General features: G+C 39.7%; 1 protein-coding gene across 5 annotated transcripts in view; it reads right to left on the bottom strand.

Annotated features, from left to right (window-relative positions):
- The window catches only part of DENND1A (DENN domain containing 1A), a 493,467-nt gene that overhangs the window by 237,114 nt on the left and 235,475 nt on the right, over window positions 1–20,878 (bottom strand). For all 5 annotated transcript variants that reach the window (XM_060014177.1, XM_060014178.1, XM_060014173.1 and 2 more), the window contains 2 exons: window positions 20,196–20,249; window positions 6,047–6,157 (listed from right to left, as the gene is read on the bottom strand). In XM_060014177.1, the coding sequence (XP_059870160.1) occupies window positions 6,047–6,157; window positions 20,196–20,249 (165 nt within the window). The remainder of the gene's footprint in view (window positions 1–6,046; window positions 6,158–20,195; window positions 20,250–20,878) is intronic.

Genomic DNA, 20,878 nt, shown 5'->3' with positions numbered 1-20,878 from the left:
AACACAAGACAGAGGAAAGAATGAGAGGAGAGGAATTAGACAGGAAACAGAAATATCTCTCGAGGAATTTTGTTCTAAAAGGAAGAAAACAAATGGGATAAAAGGAATGTGGTTACGCATGTTTTGTTTTGAAGTTTGGGAGACCCTATACCGTGTTAGCAAGTGCCTAAGAATGTACCAGTAGAGAAGAAAAAAATAATGATGCAGGAGAGAGGAGCTCAGTGCTGGAGGAATTTCCGTAAGGTAACAGGAAGGACGCTGAAGTGTTACTTTCTCTATGAGGCACTCCTTGGCCATCTATCTAAACGGTAATCCCTGCCACCTCACCAGTCCCTATCCACTCTCCTCCTCTGCTTTACTGTACTCCTTGTACTTAGAACTAGCTCCTGTACCATATATTTAATTCACCTCAGTTATTGAAGATCTACCCTACTAGAATGTAAGCTTCATATGAGGACAGGGATTTTTGCCTATTTTGTTCACTGTTGTATCACCAGTACCTATGAAAGTGCCACAAAAAATATTTGTTGAATGAAGTCAGGTGGACAAGCGGAGTGGCTGGCCTAGAAAGGATGGACAGTACATCCACAATAGAGAAGGTGAGTGGAGGACTAGTGACGACAGGAGGCTGACAGGTGTGGTAGGGGCTGGTGCCACTCTCTCCTGAGCACTTCCATTAGATAAGGACAGAATTTCAGGTTAGAAATAATTTTCCCTTAGAAGTTTAGACACTGCTTCACTATCTTCTGGTTTCTACAATTGCCATTACAAAATCTTGTGCAAGTTTGATTCTTAACCTTTGTACAAGAACTATTTTGTCTCTATCCCTGTATTGTAAAATTTCATGATAAAAGGGCTTGGTTGGGCTTCCCTGGTGGTGCAGTGGTTGAGCGTCCGCCTGCCGATGTAGGGGACACGGGTTCGTGCCCCGGTCCGGGAAGATCCTACATGCCGCGGAGCGGCTAGGCCCGTGAGCCATGGTCGCTGAGCCTGCGCGTCCGGAGCCTGTGCTCCGCAATGGGAGAGGCCACAACAGTGATAGGCCCGCGTACCGCAAAAAAAAAAAAGGGCTTGGTATCTTGTTTTTTAACTTTTCAAGAATTCTAAAAACTATATACATATGAAAGTATGTAGATCATATAAGTGACATTTAAAGGAGAAAAACTTAACATGCCAAAACCCAGCACCTAGTTCAGGGATGGTCAACTACAGCCCGAAGGCTAAGTCTGGTGTGCCTCCTATTTTTGTAAATAAAGCTTCTTGGAACACAGTCACACTCACTAGTTTACTGATTGTAAATTACAAGGTCAGAGTCCAGTAGTTGCAATAATGACTACAAGGTCAGAGTCCAGTAGTTGCAATATTGCACCCTTTACAGAAAGGTTTGCTGATCCCTAACCTAGCTCAAGACAGAAAATAATACTTCTGATGTCCCACATATGCCTCTTCCCAACTATACTCCTTTCACTCCCTTTGAGGAAACTACTACCTAAATTTTCTGTTAATCATTTCCCCCCTCCGTAGTTTGTATGTATCCCTAAATAATATACCATTTAGTTTTTCTTACTTGAATTTTATATTAATGAAATCATACTGTATATTCTTCTGTAGCTTGTTTCTTTTACTCAGAATTCTGTATTAGAGACCCCACCATGCTGATAGTGTAGTTCATCTTCACTTACACAGTGTTCTACTGTATGACTATGCATCAATTTATGAGTTCTCTGTTGATGGTCATGTGGGCTCTTTCCAGGTTTAAAAAACAAAACCCAAAACACTGCTGCTATGAACATGCTTGCACATGTATCCCACTATACATGACCAAAAAGAGTGTGTAGGTATGTGTATGTATACACACACACACACACACACACACACAATTCCACCCAGGAGTGGAACTGCTAAGTGTTGGGCATATGCAAATAGTTCTATGCCACATACTCTTCAAAGAGTAGTACATGAAATTCTCCAATACATCTGCAATATAACACTTGGCTTTATCAGACATCTAATTTTTGCAAACCTAGTGTTTTAATTACTGTAGTTTTAATTTGCTTTTCCATGGTTACTGATGTGGTTGAGCATCTTTCCATATATTTATTAGCCATTTAGGTTTCTTCTGTGAAATGCCTATTTGTGCTTTTTGCCAATGTTTCTATTGATAGATTTGTCTTCTGCTTTTTTTTTTAACTGTAGTAGTTCTTTATATATTTCAGATATTAATCCTCTGTCAGTTTTATATATAGCAAATACCTCATCTCAGCCTGTGCCTTGTCTTTCCATTCTCTGAATGGTTTTTTTTTTTTTAAGATGTTGGGGGTAGGAGTTTATTAATTAATTAATTTATTTTTGCTGTGTTGGGTCTTCATTTCTGTGCCTTTCTCTAGTTGTGGCAAGTGGGGGCCACTCTTCATCGTGGTGCGCGGGCCTCTCACTATCGTGGTCTCTCGTTGCGGAGCACAGGCTCCAGACGCACAGGCTCAGTAGTTGTGGCTCTGTTGCTAGTTGGGGGCCTAGTTGCTCCGCGGCATATGGGATCCTCCCAGACTAGGGCTCGAACCCGTGTCCCCTGCATTAGCAGGCAGATTCTCAACAACTGCGCCACCAGGGAAGCCCCTGAATGGTATTTTTTAATGAACAAAATTCACAATTTTAATCTTTTCCTTTATATGATGCATATTTTGCATTATTTAACTGAATCCATTTCTACTCCAAGATCACAGAGATTTATTCTCCTATTTTGTCTTCTAAAGTTTAAAAGTTTTGCCTTTGACACTTAAGTCCTTGATCCATTTGGAATTCAGTTTTGCAAGTTGTGTAAGATATAAATTATCTCCCTTTTCTTCCCCATGTGGATTATCAATTATTGAAAAGTCCATCCGTTCCCCCAGATTTTACAATGCCACCTCTGTTGTATATGAAGAACCTCCACACATGGTCCGTTTTTGCAACCTCTATTCCGTTCCATCAGTCTATTTGTGTATCCCTATGCCGTTACTAGCATCTTAGTTACTAGAGGTCTATAAGAAGTCTTGATGTCTGGTAAAGCAAGCTTCATCACCCATTCTTTTTCTTCAAGTATATCTTGGCTCTCCCTTTGGCTTTCCATATTAATTTTAGAATCAGGTTGCCAAGTACTATGTAAAATCCTACTGGGATTTTGAATGGAATTATATGTAATCTATAATATACATCATTTATACCTTTAATATAATGAGTCTTCCTATTCATGAACATGGTCATGCTTTTTCTCTATTGAACATTTGAATTTTCCCTTTCAATATGTTAATGTGGTGAGCTATAGTAACAGATTTTCTAGTATTATCAGCCTTACATTTCTGGAATAAAGTCAACTCAGTTATTATGAATTATATTTTTTATTTGCTACTGTTTTGTTTAAGATTTTTACAGCTATGTTACTGAGTGAGATTGGCTGATAACTTTTCTTTCTTGTAGTGTTTCTTCGTGTAGTTGAATGTCAAAATTATACAAGTGTCACAAGAAAAGCTCAGGGGGTGTTCCTTCTTTTTTCTAGACTCTTAAAGAGTTTGTCTAAGATTGAAATTACCTGTTCCTTGAGATATTTGATAAAACATACCTGTAAAACCATCCAGGCTGAGTGTTTTGGAAAAAAAAATTATATATCGATTCAATTTCTATAAATTAAATGACCTATTCAATTTTTATATTTCTTCTTAATTCAATTTTGGTAAATTATATTTTTCTATTCATTTCACCTTAGTTTTTGAATGTTGGCATAACATTGATAACAGCATTTTCTTAATATCTAAGATTTCTGCTGCATCTGCTCTTTGTGCTTGTTGATTTACTCCTTTATTTCATTTTCGTTTTGGGAAGGAGCAGAAATAACTGTGTGTGTTTAATCTCCTACATTTATCTAAACAAAATCACGGAGAAGATACATTCTTCCTTATCTATCACATGGAAAAATAACAGAACCTACTACAAACTGTTGTAGTGACAATTAAATGAGTTAATAGATGAAGAGGGCTTAGCACAGTGCCTGGCACATATTAAAGGCTCAAAAACACCATGGGAATTCAATTCCACTGTTATGATGTCCTACTTTTGTTCTACTTAAGTTTAATTCTTCAAAGCAACAGTAACTGGTTAGGGACTAGACTCTTTCAAACGTACTCTTAATCTATCCAGCCTCATAAAGAGGCAATGATAAATCTGGTTGACAATATTCTCATTCTGAACCTCAGTCTGGGTGTTCAGGCCCTGAGATTACCAACTACACTTACGAGTTTAAAACCAAACGCAAAACAAAGCAAGAGGTCTATTATGGGCTGTTTTTCCCTTGAGGGCAAGGGCCATGCTTTTATCACCTAGTATGCATTGTAAGCCTAGCACCTAGCAGGCAATTAAAAAATTGTGCATTCTTGGGCTTCCCTGGTGGCGCAGTGGTTGAGAGTCCGCCTGCCGATGCAGGGGACACGGGTTCGTGCCCCGGTCCGGGAAGATCCCACATGCCGCGGAGCCGCAGGGCCCGTGAGCCATGGCCGCTGAGCCTGCGCGTCCGGAGCCTGTGCTCCGCAATGGGAGAGGCCGCAACAGTGAGAGGCCCGCATACCACAAACATAAAAAAAAAAATTAAAAAAAAAAAATTGTGCATTCTTGACAAGCAAACAATACCGAAAAAATAATAAAATTACAATGAAAACCATAAAGAAAACTCTAATGGTCTCACTAAGTTTGCATTATTAGGTGCCTTGAATTCATAGGTAAACACATCGGTAAATCATAGGCCTATGATTCTATCCATAGGAACTTCAATAGGGAAATTCCCACCATAAGAAGGTCTTTCTACCCTCTCAAACAGTCAACTTCTCCTAGTCAATATCTTTATGTAAGTTTTACCTCAAAAAGAAAAAAAGATACTGTAAACAGATATTGAACTTTAGTTAATAACAAACATACGCAATTATTGAGGGGAAGCATAGTGATGTCTGATTTACTTTGAAATGCATCAAAAAATAAAATGGCTTGATGGATGGTATGAGGGATGGATAGATGGATAAAGATGTGCCAAAGCAAGCATAGAAATATGTTAATGGCAGAATCTAGATGGAATTACGTGGATGTTCACTGCAAACTGATTTCAGTTCTCTGTGTTTGAGAATTTTCATAATAGATACTGGGAAAAATATAAACTCCTATACTTAGCAAGTTAAAAAAACTAACATAAAAAGAATAAGAAAAGTATTTATATTATATAGTAAAAGTTTTTACAATATAAAAAGAGCTCATCCCAATTTATTTTTTTTAAATCAAGAGCCCTATAAGATAAATGAGAAAAGACATTAACAAAATGCAAATTGGGGGGGGAAACGCATGGAAAATGTTGTTACCTTTAACCAAAGAAATTAAAAATAAAGCAAACCTGCAATACCATTTTATGCCTATTTTATTAGGTAAATTAAAGCACATGTCCACGAGCACACACACAATTCTGGCAAGGCTGCAGTGCAAATGGTACACTCACGCACAGCTGGCAGCATCCACTATAAAAAAGCACAGCCTGTTTGGGAAGCAATTTGGCATCCATAAGTCATAGCACTTATTCAGTCCTTTGACCCAGTGGTCCCAATGCTTAGAATACAAACTGTATCAGTCAAATGCAGCCGAAAGATGTTCACTGCAGTGTTAGCTACTAAAGGATTAAACTACGAACTACCTAAATGGCCATGAAGAGAAAAAAGATTTAGCAAGCGATGACACATCAGTATAATGGAATATGATACAGACATATAACAAATGACAATAATGGAAGAATGTGGAAATATGTAAAGTGTTCATAACACACGATCAAATGGGAAACTATTTATAATTGATTGTGAAACTACAAGAATAAATGAAATGTGCATTGACACTGTGAAGGAACATGAATAATTAATGAAAATGACATGTTACTACCTGAGGGGATTGTGGCTGATTTCTTCTTCTAAACTCTCCTTTAATCTTTCCGATACATCTTTCAATTAAAATAAAATTCAAAAGCCCGCCTCGACTGTCTACTCACAGTGCTGAGCTTGCTGCAGATGATGAGGATCCGGCGCTCGCAGAGCATGCTCGCATACAGATGCAGCATGTTGTTTACATCCACAGCCACAAAATACTCTGTCAGATTTCTCTAGGAGAAAGAAGAAGGGAGGTTTGGGGATTACTTTGTTTGTTCTTATTAAAAACGGAATCTAACAGAAGCACCCCAAACAGAAAATGATCAGAAAGTATACTCCCCTCTTCCCCAGTCCTATGCTTTCTCCCTGGGAGGCCAAATCTCACTCACATGTAAATCATGAAATGTAAAGTTGGAAGAGACCTTAGAGATGAAGGAGACTGAGCAATCACACCTTTGGGTGGTGATTACAGTTTGCAACGTGAAGTCACATGCAGCACTGTGCTTGTTCTTCACGTCAGCTCCGAAAGGTGAGCCGGACAAGAAGTCTGCAATCTTAAAAATGAGGAAACCAAGGCAAGAGAGAGATGCCAAGATCAGAAAACCTAATGAGCAGTGAAGATGAGACCGCAGCTCATATCCTCTGACCCTGGGTCCTAGAACTTTCCCAATGCACTGTGCCATACGTCTAAGCAAAAGAAAGTACCCAGGGACCAAAACGCTTCTGGCACAGAGCCTGTTTCTGTCCAACAGGCCCCACCTGCAAAGGCCAGGCATGCTCCTCTCCTGTCATCACTGCTGGGGTCCCCTCCTCCACAGTTTACATTCTCTAAAATGCCTCGGCTGGAAGTAAAGCAATTTCCAAGATCTACAATTTCCAGGTATTTCATCAAAAGGGGGAAAAAGCCATTGAAGACAAGCAGTAGCAAGTTGTGACAAAGCAGTGTTTTAAACTAGCTTTTGTGTGTAGCCTGCGCTTCACTCCTTTTATTAGTACTGTAGATCGGTACTCTTCAGATTTCAGAAAAAATGTAATGCGTTTCATTTCTGCAACCTTTTCTATACCCACCTGACTTTAATAATACACATGAATATGCTAATTTCTTCAATGTTACAGGTGTTCAATGCCATACAACATAATCCTCTGAAAATGAAGGGGGTTGGAGAGGGAAGGATGGCTCTTGCCAGGGGTTGCAGTTTATAATGATGAAAGATCCATAACCCATAAATTCAAGTAAACCAGGTGGATTTTATATGCAAAGTAGCATAAAGTGCTTTTTGACAATATTATGGGTTGGGAATAAGAATGAGCACTTATGATTTATTATTGTTTGATTTGAGTACCAGGTTAACTATCGACCTTTATAAATAAAGCATGAGTGAATTAATAGGTTTGCATACTGACTACCCACCAACTCCCAGGCACTGGACCAGGTACTCTTAAACGTGTAATTTTAAGCAATCTTCACAAAAATCCAATGAGGTATTATTCTTTCCAACATATAGGTAAACTAAGTCTGGGAGAGATTCAGTAACTGGTACAGTCAGATTTTGGACACAGATGCAACACCATAGCCCTATACTTTCCCTTACATTACATTCTCCCTCTTAAAAACTTTTAAATATCTACAATATATGAGGCTTTACATATATTATTTCACTCATCTTGAAGCCACTCCTTGAACAAACATTATCATCTCTATATACAGATAAGAAAACAGAGGCACAGAGAAGTAACTTGACCAAGGTCATACAGTAAGCGGGATAAGGCATTGCTCAGTCTTGGGTGGGTTTGTCTTTAAATCTGTGTTGTTATTGTTGTTGTTTTTCTTTTTTTTAACCACCACTAAAAATAGTAGATAAAACTTGTATTTGGAAAGAACATGCAGGATCAAAGTATGGCAAAAGAAAAAGTGTTTCTGTTAAAAATTGTTATTCCATTTATTGAGTAATCCTTGTGGGCCAGAAAATAGGTATTTTACCTGCGTTCTCTCTAATCTTCTCAACAACCCTGAGGAAGGCATTATCATCTCCATTTTATAGATGGGAAAACTGAGGCTCAGGAAGGTTAAACAGTCTTCCAAAGGTCACCCAGCTGGACAGGGCCAAGTTTCAAAACCAGGTTTCCTGAACCCCAAACTCTCGCTCTAACCGCCACACAAACTTGAAAAACAAAACTGAGCAAACAAGAAAGGCAGTATAAATTAGTCAACAAGTGTACCTCTGGTCCAGTGGACTGAGGAGTGCTGAGCTAATGAAGTCAGGGTGGGGTTTGTTCTGAAGACAGTGACATGGCAGAGTTATTCTCGCAAACAAAAATACAAGGCCCTCAGCTGAGCATTTCAGTAAAATGCTTAACTGCTGATGAATTACATGAATTTTTCTTTTAGGAGAGGATGGAAGTAAAAAGAAAATAGAAATGAGGAGCTTAAAGAAGGCCAGAAAGCCCATTAGCACTTTTGACAGATCCAAAGATAACTCTGAAGCCACCAAAACGTGGCCTCAAGAGTCTGCCAAGAAGCTTCACGCTGGGTAGAAATATGTTACACAGCTTGCCGTCCAAATAGGGAGACACAGCGTCAGAGACAAATCCTGCGCCTTATTTTGGTGGGAGAAAAAAAAATCACAAGGATACTTTTGTGGATGGGAAAGGGAACATTTCTGAAATAAAAACACCACTTGGTTGAGGCATAACCCCCAGGCCAACCAGGTTCTGAAGGATTCAGGTGCTTGGTCCAAAAACTCTACACAGGTATGTTAAAAATATGTAACATTTAACCAAATTCTCTCTAAACTGTCATGTACTTTTTTTGGTATTTCTCATCCCATCTGTGCTGATTACCAAGATATTTGTGTCTAAACAGAAGCTGTCTTTCTTATCTGCTTCCTCCCTGCCTCTTTCCTTCTGGGACGCCACCCGCCTAGGCAGTGGGAGTGGGTGGGAATGGACTGGAAACCTCGATCAGTCACAGCAGCACCTGTGGGGCAGAACGGACCTTGGGAACACCTGGAGGGAGCCCTTGCAGCTCCCATCAAGGCTTATCTCAGAAGAAAAGCCCTCAGAGAGAGGGGCCTCCTTCCCCCTGCCTTTAAGAATCCGGTAGCTTAAGCTACAACCACCCTCAATTTCTCAGACCTGCCATGCTTTTCACACCCCCAGGCCTTTACTTCCTCTGTTTCCTCTGCCTAGAAGGCTCTTCTCTTCCTTGAGGACACCCATTTACTTTTCATGACTCAGCTCAAATGTCACCTTCTCCTGAAAGGCTTCCTCAACTCCTCATTTGTCAAGCTGCCCTTTGTGATTCCATGACAATTTGTCTCTATCATATAATCACTCAGTTACAAGTATGTTTTTGCCACCAGACTGAGATCCCTTTGGGTAAAATGATGTACCCCATCATCTTAGCAGTTTGATGAAAGAGAGAATCAATGAGTGGAGAAAGCAACTGACTGAAGACTACTGCTCGTTAGCTCAGGCGTGAGCAGGGTGGTATAGGAGAAACACGAGGGCCTCGAAGGGGGACAACGTGGTACGTTAGGAAGAATGGACCACTTGACTTCAGAAAACCTGGGTCTGAGTTGGATGAAGTGATCAATTACTTAGTAATGATGAAGGGCCCACAGGAAAAGAACTGACATTGGAGACTCACAAAGTCAGGTAAGGTAGCTGGAGGAGGGAGAGCTTTTAAAGGTGTCAGTGGCTACATTCATTTTTGTTTGTTTGTTTATTTGTTTATTTATTTGGTTGTGTTGGGTCTTAGTTGCAGCAAGCGGGCTCCTTAGTTGCAGCATTCAAACTCTCAGTTGTGGCATGCATATGGGATCTAGTTCCCGGACCAGGGATCGAACCCGGGCCCCCTGCATTGGGAGCGTGGAGTCTTAACCACTGTGCCACCAGGGAAGTCCCTACATTCATTTAAAATGTAAAGAAATAGGTGATTTGTTCTTCAGGTAACTGGGGCAGGGGGCAGGGAGAACTGTACACAGAGGCAGGTGTACATTTCACAGAGAGGCCAGGGGACGAGGAATAAGAAGAGAAGGCTTCCACGGCAAGTTGTCCTAAGTTAAGACTGTAGCCAGAACACACTGTGAGCTTATATTTATTAAAAAACACAGGTATGCCACTTTCTCCCAGCATTTGGCTTCAGTGGAACTAAGTCTTCAATCTTCCATTTCTGTCTCCTATAATCAGCCAGTCAACAAACACCTGTTTGACTCCTACTAAGTGCTTAGTACCACCCTGGGAGCTAGGCCTGCAGAGATTAACTAAACATGATCCCCATTTTCTAGGAGCAGCGTTAGACCCAGAAACCTCATATGCCAAGAACTGTGATCCAGGCTAGACATGCGCCAGGGCTGGCTGAGAAGGGAAGATTCAACTCTGCCAGATGGATATGGGGGGAAGGCTGGGGAAGACTTGACAGAGGAGAAGATACTTCTCTGGGCCTCCCAACAGGGGGTTCACTTAGGGGACAGGGGGAGAAGCGTGTTCCAGCCAGAGGCAAGGGGGAGAGAGCAGCTCTATGCAGGTCAGTGGAGTGAAGGGCAGGGTGCAGGGCAGGGAGCGTGCTGGGGCAGGGGAGCTGAGTTCAGATCCTGTGGGAGCCTAGACTTGATAATAACAGGGAGGTAACAAGGAGCTGCTGAAGAATCAGGATGGTCCTATCCTGTTGCGGAAAGATCTTCCTAGAGGTCCTGTAGAGGATGCACAAGAGAGGGCAAGCAGGAGGCAGGGCAAGCAGCTAACAGGCTACTGCCACATTCAGGGAAAGAATGAGTACAAGCTATTCAGATAAAAGCTTTGAATATGAATGTCACAGATCTCTGTAAAGTGGAATCACAGAACTTGACAATGGATCAGACTCTGAACGGGGGCAGGAAGGATCTGGGACAAGGCCCAGACTTCCAGGTTCCTGTGCTCCACATCTGTCCACTTGCCCAACAGTTTTTTTTAAAGGGAGAGTCCAGTCTTTTAATGAAGGATCAATCCTCCTTCTAAAGAACCATCAATCCTGTCAAACATGGTATTGCTGTCCACCTAGTCTTAGGCCCAGTGTCCTGGGTTATAATGCCATCATGGCGAAGCCTAAATAACCACCCCCTTTATTCCCTGACAATTACTCCTCCATGTGACTCACTTGCTAAAAAGGAAAACCTTGCTTAGACAGACTACTTCCCAGTGTCCATGCTCAAAAGGGCTCAGTTTTCTCAGTGCTAGTAAGTTTTTAGGCTTAAGGAAGAACGTTCCTTTTCTATTCATGGAGTTTAAGCATATTTTCAGTTACATATAGTTATGTGCCTCTGAGCATCCTCCTATATGCCTAGTAATTATTATTTGGGCCCACTCTGTAGGGCTGGGTAGCAGGGACACAAAGCTGACCACTTTCCAGGCCGAACAGGGCTCAAGTCCGAGAAAGGTCTCTGGTTAACAGAGAAAGAGCAGCCCGGAAGTTGAGCTTCAGAAGAGGCACGTACAAGGCTCTCCAGGCTTTTCATTTCTACAAAAGCAACAGCGCGGAAGAACACTTCCAGCTCTAACTCTCTGTGGCTCTAAATCCAGACAAAGAAGAAAGGAAGACACTTGGCAGAACCCCATTTCCCCCAGGAGAAGCCCCATAATGGCTGCTCCCTTTTAGTTGTCCCTGCTGGCTCCTGTGCCGATCCAGGTGGCTGGGGACTTCAGGCTCACTGCGATCCACGCCCCGGGTGAGGAAGCAGGTGGGGGTGGGGGTGCTGATGGGAGGTGGAATGGGCCTCGGAAGGGAGGGGATACAGTGGGGCTCAGAGAAAAAGGGTCTTAGGTTCAGTACCTTAGGGAAATGAGATAATCCCCAAACTAAAGAACTGACTCTAAGCTGGGTACTCCTTGGAGCCTTCGAAACAGATGCTAGTCCGCCCCACGGTCTGTCATTTTATTAGTCTTTGTCACTCTCAGCTTTATACACAGTATAGATGATAAAGACTTACTGTACTGTGTCTGGAGGAGGTTTCTAAGGCAAGAGGCTGGTTTTGTCCAAGGGCCTTATTTCCTGAAATAACTCTTGCTCAGATTATTTTACCATAATGTAAACCTTTAAAATCCTCAATTAATTTTTTAAAATAAGAATTTAGGTCATTTTAGTTGTGTAGGATTCTTAAAAAGAAATTATAAATTTGGATTCTAAAATAATCTGTTTGAGAAAGAATCCCACAAACTCACACAAGCAATCAAATCAGAGAAGTATCTTATAGGAAAGAAAGCAGAGTTTACCCGGAGGTCAACTTTTATCCCTCTGTATGAATGGAAAAACCATTAGAATAAACAATTACCTGACAACTCTTAACAGCAACAATGGAATTCTCTATAATCTCAGTACTTGAAAATAGGTCTTCTACTACCACTTCAACTTTGTTTATTTTTGAAAGTCATGATGAGTTCATAAATCTTTTCTATATCATGGTGCATCTTTTGACAAAGTGGAGTCTGGGCAATGTTATATGTAACTGTCCGTTCTAAATGCTTTCCTCGCATCATTAACCACTTGGTATGACACAGGCCAGATAATTAAGACAGGTTTGTTTAATATTCTAAAAGAAGGTCTATATGATTATCCATTAATCAAAAGTAAACTTCAAACCCTGGCCACTAAAAAAATTCCTTAGAGAGCCAGTTTACAATGTAATTATGAATACATATCTGTTCATGATCTGTGACTTTTTTTTAAAATGCAGGTCAACTGTTTAAATTTATAAAGATTTATGCTCATTTAATTATTGCCTGTATAAAATTCACTCCTACATGTGTTAACTTGATAGACAGAAAAAACCCTGAAGAGCAATTACATAGTGATAGTTTTTCAGTGAAAAAGAAGAAAATATTTTTACACAGAAATTGTAGAAATAATGAGAATTAAGTTAAACAGGGATCTGAAAGTGGAAAGACTTAATTTTCTCCATTTGCTTTTCATTAACATCTTGCAGACGCACTGGCCCAAAAGCCAAGTGAAAGGAACTGTTATTTTTCCTTCTCCTGAGAGTGACTGCATTGCTAATTCATTCATTCATTCAGTCATTCCGTAAATACGTACTGAATATCTACTCTGTTCTAGGTACAGTGCTAATTACGGAGATGCAGTGATGAAAAAATCTGATCCCTATCCTTATGGAAGGAGAACTGATAAAAACAGTCACACAATTAATTCTATAATTTACACTTAGGATGAGTGATTTCTTAGGAAGGTACTGGGAGCCAAGGAGCAGAGGCCCAGGACCCAGCAGCGTCTTAGTGATGGAATCAGACTGACCTGAGCGTGAATGCTGGTTTAGTATTTACTGGCTGGGTGGCTAGGGGTAAGTTACTTCATGTCTCTGGGCTCTATCTCCTCTTCAGATCAGGGATAACAACCATACTGTAAGGCTGCTGTGAAGATTTCATGATATAACAAATAGTACCTGATCTGATCCACAGTGCATGTTCAATCAATACTACCTCCTTTCTCTCTCTCACATTAACCCTTCTCTGAAGCTGTCCAGAAGAATTTTATCTGCTGACAGAATCAAGTTCCATATCCCAAAGTCCTTTTACCCTTTTCTTTGCTTATTCTCTTAGTTCAGAAGTCCCTAAGAGGAGATTATCAATAAATGTGTACACAACATCTCCCACATGACAGGCACGAGAGTCCTGGACTCTATTTCTTGTACCATTTCCAGTCAATGGCGGCTGCTAAGAGACTTTTGTGGCCAAACATACACTCCATGAAAAGTGTTGCTCTTCACAACCAAAAATGTCAGCAAAAACCAAGAAAAGATAAGCTCCAAGAAGTAATGCTCCCTAGCCCTTGGCCACAACTCAAGAGAGGTTAAGACTAGAATTTTAGGAAAGTTGAAGGACAAAAGGAAAGAAAGGACCATCAAAAGCAGTATCTCTGCGGCACCAGGCATTGAACTTGGAACTTTACATGTAATAGTTCACTTGTTCCTCCCACTTTCCTTTATTAGATAAGGAGGCTTGAGAATATAAGTAAGTATCCCAAGGTCCCAGAGTGGTGGAGCCCAGTGTCTGGCTGTCTCCAAAACTCATGTTCTTTCCACTACAGCAGACTATATCATATTAACAACCCCTTCGTTATTGCTTGTTTCAATTTGCAATGCAGCAATTTAGTCATTTTAAATTAATCCTTGAAAACCTGCCAAGAGATTAAAATGCAAATTTCAACATGGCTAGAGCTCAATAGCGATTCTATGTCAAAAATCACACAAATTGGTCCTACAAAAGTTCAGATTCTCCTTAGAGGAAAAGCTTTCCTGCTTCATTTCATACTTGAAATATGAAAAATCATTTCTTTTCCTTTTTCCATTCCTCATGAATATCAAAAGTCAACTGTAGGGACGCAGGGGGGTATAATGGAAACAAAATGTTTTGGTTCCTTACAAACCTGGGTCACTACACCCCATTTGGAAGCAGACCTTGTGCTATAACCTCAGGCCTGTGAGCCCTGGGTCCCCACATGTAAAATGAGGCTCACGTCTACCTCTCACAGAATAGCTGTAAGGATTTAAATGGAACCATGTATGTTAGGAGTCTGGCAGATTGTTTTTATTATTCTCACTTAGAAACAAACAAGGCCAGCCTTTTACTGGTCTGCAAAGGAAGATTTAGGGGACAATGGGTCATACACAGGGAATTGGTTCATTAGTGGCAAAACCAGCAGAGGGAATGCAAATTTTTTTTAATGGCGGGGGCAGGGGAGGTAGCATACAGTGCAAACAGGAATTGGAGGTGGGGTTATGAAGAAGATAAAATTTTTTTTTCCTACACTATTTCTAATCTCAGTAATTGTGGTTTTGAAAATTGAGAAACTGTCAGGCCTTTCAGGTACCTTAAAGTTCTTGAGTAATTCTCAGTCCTTAACATTAAAAAATAGAAAGATGAACTTAACCTAGGCAATAATTGTTATTATAACATTGTTATAATAGCAAAACATTAGAGACAATCTAAATGTCTGTTAGTAGGTGAAACATAGTTAAAATATGTGGGGATTTCCAGTAAAATATGGTGGATTAAACATATGTATTTGTTTAATACATATTTTCTCTCTCCTGATACCATGCAATCCTCACCACCCCCTGCCAGGAAAAGTCACAATGAAATAATTTTAAAAGATGTAAACCTCAAAGAACAAGAGAAAAGATAGTAATGGAAGAGAGATGTCAAATTTTTTGGAAGCCAGATGTTATTAAATAAATGGTTCTCAACCTGGGTCATTCACCCCAGTGGGCTTCTGGCAATGTCTGAAGATATTTTTGGTTGTCACAGCTGGGGGGCGGGGGGGGCGGTACCATCTTACAGTGGGTAGAGAGAGCCCAGGGATGCTGTTAAACACCCCACAACATACAAAACGATCCTGCACAACAAAGAATGATCTGGTTCCAGGTATCAAGAGTGTCAACCGAAACTTTAGTTGAGAAACTAAAGAAGAATGACTTGGCAGCCCAGAAAAGGCTGGGCCCGGGGCACAGGGCAGCAAGCATCCAACCCAACTCACACCACAGAACTCCAAAAAAGTTCAGGAACTGCAGACACCGAGCACCTCTAAAGGCTAGGGGAAGGGTGCCGATAAAAAGAAGAGTAATTCGATCCCAAGATTCTCCTCTCCCAGCTCACTCAGCTAGTCAACTGGCCTTTTGGCACCCCTCCTGAGGAAAAACTGTTTACTTTCTAGTAACCAGAAAGGTTTGGGAACACTAGGTACAGCTGAGGACAGGGGATAAAGAATTAAACAAAAAATGGGAGGGGAGCTTAAAGTATACATGCTAAATGTTCATATCCTATAACTTACCACCCCACTCAGCTTCCAGAACACGTGTTATGAAGCTTACAGTCACTGGCAAGAGAAAACTGACTAGTCCAAAAGAAAAGATTCTGATATTGACATTTAAAATCCTCCCCTCATCCCCAGTAGCCAGGTCTCTAAGCCATGATCTACAGTAAAGCCCACCAGGTAACAAGCCCCATTCATGAACACAGAGCTTTTTAAGGCCTCACGCAGATAGGATTGGGCACCTATTTGAGGAAAGGCCTCTACAATCAAAGATACAGAAAAAAACAAACAGAAGAGAGGACCTCTAAGCAAGAAAACAATGCAAAGAGAAGAAAAAATTTTTAAATTTATGAATAACAGTGTCAAAGAGATAAGAAGAAATGTTGCACCCATGAAACAAGATGCCATTAAAGAATGAATAATCTATTGTACGATACCAAAAAGCTCTTGGATATTAACAGTGATGGCAGAAGTAAAGAATTCAAAAGGGTGGAAAGACTAGTTGAAGAAAGTAGAAAGAAGACCAAAAGAGACATGGAAAATAGAAAAGTTATGAAAATTAAAGGATCAACACTAGGAAGCTTAACATGCCACCACAGAGACCCCAGAAAAAGAAAAGAGAAAAAAATAAAGAAGAATTTTTTCAAAGAAATAATGTGAGAACATTTCCCAGCTCTAAAGGACATGAATTTTCAGACTGTATGGGTCCACCAAATATCCAGCACAGTAGATGAAGATGGACCCATAGCAAGGCAAATCACTGTACAATTTCAAGATACTAGAGACAAATAAAGGATCCCCAAAAAAACCCCACCCAAAATAAAAACAAAAAAAGACCCCAGCAATCAGAATGGATCAAGACTTCTAAGCTTCAATGTGAAATCTAGAAGTCAATGGAGCTATGTCTTCAAACCTCTGAGGGTAATTCCCAACCCTATCAAGAGTAGAATAAAGTCATTCGCAGTCATGCAAGGTCTAAACATGTTGCCCCCAACACTGTCAGGAAACTACTGGAAAATGTTTCACCAAAATAAAGGAATAAGATAAGCAGTAAGATGTGAAATCCAGGAACTCTTATCTGACAAATGTATAAGAAAGAAAACATATCATAATCTATCATATGATTCAGCTTGCTCATTGAAATGTAAACATTAACTTTTGATTTAAATTTTTTCCTGAAGACAGAGAAAGGATGGGGGAGGGGAAGCGTGAGTGAGAAAAGGATACTTCATGTATATGTGTGTTTCTGGGGGAGAGGGGATCAGAGGTAATAAAAGACCTAAATTCATCTTCCATGAGAAAGTCAATAACTGTTATCTGAAACAGAAAAATTAAGAACAGCAATATGAGCATGTCAGGTAAACACATGGAGAGAAATACTACAACTGCTAAAAACCTGAAGGTAGCTGCCTCTGGGGAACGGGAATAAAGGAAAATTTGGAAACTTCATCAACAATTATGTGATATTACATGTTTGTTTAAGCCGTTAATATGTATTACTTTCATAAGAATAAAATACCATTAAATAAAAATATCACTTAACATAGATGAAAGATATGAACAGTTTTGAGAGTACATTAAAAAAATAAGTTGCCAAACAGTATGAATAGTACTGTTTTATGTCTAAAAAAATGTCTACAACACACACGGATTCATACATTTAACATGTAAATTCATAGAGAAAGGTCTGAAATGACACTCATCAAACTCTGGATGGAGAATGGGATTGGGATGGGGGAGGGATGGTGGGGCTGGGATGGTGGTAATGTGGGACCTTTCACTTTTTTTAATATGTACTTCTGAATTGATTTTTTTTTACAACAAAGATATTTGTAAAGAATTTTTCATAACACAGGTAAATGTTCATAATACATTGTCATAGAAAAAGCAGGTATAAAGGTATATAATTGATATGATCCTCCCCCATTGTGTTTTTCAAAATGTAGCTTCCAAGCTTTAAAAAAAAAAAAATCAAAAGAACCCTTTTATCTCAAACAAAATATTACTGAATTCCCAATTTAAGTAGATAGAAATGAACCTGCTCTGAATAAAGCAGAAGCATCCATGCCCTGGTGGGTCAGCCGTTTAGCTCCCTCAGTCCTTCCCATGTCCCAAAGAACCTCAGGCAGGGCTCCAGGCAGAACAACTTGAAAACTACTACTATCACAGAAATGAAGAAAAGAAAAACTCAGAACATGACTTTCTCAGAGATTACAATGATTTTTTCTTTTGCTTCTTTTTTTTTTTTTTTTTTGCGGTACGCGGGTCTCTCACTGCTGTGGCCTCTCCCATTGCGGAGCACAGGCTCCGGACGCTCAGGCTCTGCAGCCGTGGCTCACGGGCCCAGCTGCTCCACGGCATGTGGGATCTTCCCGGACCGGGGCACGAACCTGTGTCCCCTGCATCGGCAGGCGGACTCTCAACCACTGCGCCACCAGGGAAGCCCCATAATCAATTTTTATAAATGTTCCATGCCACAGCCCTGGCTTCTGCTCTTTCTGCAGGACTTTTCCAGTTCTTTTTGGGTTCCTTCACTGTCTACACCTTCTTGACTGCTCAATAACCATCTCCTTTACGTTGCAGAAATTCCTCAAATTTTCTAGCTCATGGTGGCTCCTTCTGCCATTACGTGGACATTTTTCTCCTTAATTTTATAGTTCTCTTATCATTTCAATGGAATTTTTTGAGAGATGAAAGGTAAAATTATGGGCTCAAAGTGTAGCACAATATATAAGAACTCAGTTTCTAGTATCAGAAAGATCAATGTTTGAATTCCAGTTCTACCATTTCTGTGCTGTAGGACCTTGAATATGTTACTTAAGTTTTCAGGACCTCTGTTTCCTTATATAAAATAATAATTAGGGTACTGACTACCTAAGCTTATTACGAGAGGTAAATGAGAAAATACAGGTAAAGCATTGAATACCTTATTTGACAAGCACTAGTACTCAATGAACATTAGCTATTGTTGTTAAAATGGTAACTGTGGTGTGGATTTTTTTATTACTTAATGTCAAACCAGAAAAAAGCAATATTTTCCACCAGAGCCTAATCACATAGATAGTAAACTTTGTGAATATCTTCGACAATCCCAGTTTATTAAGACTGTTACCTAATCACAACACTATAGCCTAACTTCATTAATTAAATGTGATTACCTGACTTATTCCAGTACTTTAAAAAAGTAATCAAGTACATACCCAAAAGAATCAAAAGGATTGAACACAAAGTTCAATCTGTACACCAAAGTTCAAAGCAGCATTATTCACAATAGCCTAAAGGTGGAAGCAACCCAAGCGTCCATCAACCGATAAATGAAACGTAGTATGTTACGTATATATAATGAAATATTATTCAGCCTTAAAAAAAGAAGGAAATTCTGACACATGCTACAACACGGATGAACCACAAACGCATTATGCTAAGTGAAGTACACCAAACACAAAAGGACAAATATTGTATGATTCTACTTAAATGAGGTGCCTAGAGTAATCAAATTCATAGAGACAGAGAGAATAGTGGTTGCCAGGTGATGATGGGAGGAGGAGGGAAATGAGTTGTTGTTTAAAGTGTTATTTAATGGCCACAGAGTTTCAGTTGGGAAAGATGAAAAAATGGAGATGGATGTTGGTGACAGTTGCACAACAATGTGAATGTTTTACCAATGAAATATATACTTAAAGACAGTTAAAACAGTAAATGTTACATTATGTACATTTTGCCACAATTTAAAAAGCAACCAAGTGCCTTAGTGGTGGTGATTCTATATTTAATTCTACGTAGTACTATTCACAATCCGAGTAAAACATTTTGAAAATACGTCTTAAGCCTAGGCTAGATAACGTCATTCGGCTTGTTCAGAGGGCAAATATTACCCTCTGCTCCCTCAGACTCAAGTTCACTGCTAAGTCTTTAAGAGGTGGGAATGGGGGTCCTCACACTTCTACCCACAATTACTTTTACTTTCTTAAAAGTTAATATAGAAATGTAGTAGGAGCATAATTTTACTTGAGTATATCTACCCTAATAAAGAAATCTTTATACGGCAAGTTCTTTACATAGAAGCATTTTATTTACAACAGCAGAAACTAAAAACCCCTAAATTCACAACACCGAGGAAATAGCTAAATAAGCTACATAGCAAATTGAATGTTATGCAGCCAACAAAAATGACTGTGAATGAAATGGCAAAATGCTCATGTAATAGGTGATTCTAACTATGTAAATAATACATTCTAGAAAGACTACAATGAGACAGCAACATGTTAATAGGTGATTACCTTTGAGAAGTATGAATAATGATCTTTCCTTGTCTTTATACTTTCTATATTTTTAAAATATTCTCTATTTGGTTTTACTTTCATAATGCATTATTTTTATAATGGGAAAATATACCCTTTTATTTTCTTTCAAAATTAGTAAAAAAAACAAAGAGGAATAAAAATTTAATCCACCCCTGCCCAAGTACTCACATTCTCAGGGATGCTGGGAAGTTCTCTGGTGTCAGGCACAGTAAAATAAGAATGCTGGAAAAGAAAAACAAAAGCTATTTATTTCTGCAAAAGTATGTAACAAGCACATTATTCAGAAATCAGGTAGATGATCTGAAGATAATTCCTCACTCAGATGAAGAAACAGAGTTTCACTCATAGAGAACAGTCTATGGAATATTTCCTTAGGATAATGTTGGATTAAAGCCAGATGCATTAAATCATTCGTTTGGTAGATGGAGTTCTTTTCTATGAAAGAGGAACTTCTTTGAGATACAAAAGAACAGCTCAAGGAAGTTAAAGGCCAAATTCTTTTACGATGTTTGCAGGTTTCTGAACACATGAAAGCTACAGACTTCATAATTTATTGTTCGGTGAGGCAAGTGGACACTGGGGACCAAATATCACTAGGTTCACTTAGGAATGGTCTTTACCAACCAAACCTGCCATTTCATTTCAGCACCTGAGATTACATCCATCTACAAGCTGTGGGCCAAATCTGCCCCGAAGGCCCAAGGGATGTTAAGGACAGCTCCAGTGGAAGGACTGCTGCCCTGAGACACTGCAGATGGCTAACAGTGGAGAAAGTCTCTCCACTATGCATGCTCTGCAAATAAGCCTCCTGACTTCCAGTGCAAATTCCAGTGAAGGGAGCTGGAGACTCA

Source organism: Delphinus delphis, chromosome 6 (genome assembly GCF_949987515.2).
Source record: "Delphinus delphis chromosome 6, mDelDel1.2, whole genome shotgun sequence".
Classification (NCBI taxonomy): Eukaryota; Metazoa; Chordata; class Mammalia; order Artiodactyla; family Delphinidae; genus Delphinus; species Delphinus delphis.
The sequence above is the reverse complement of the archived record's forward strand: the minus strand, read 5'-3'. Positions and strand labels throughout refer to the sequence as shown.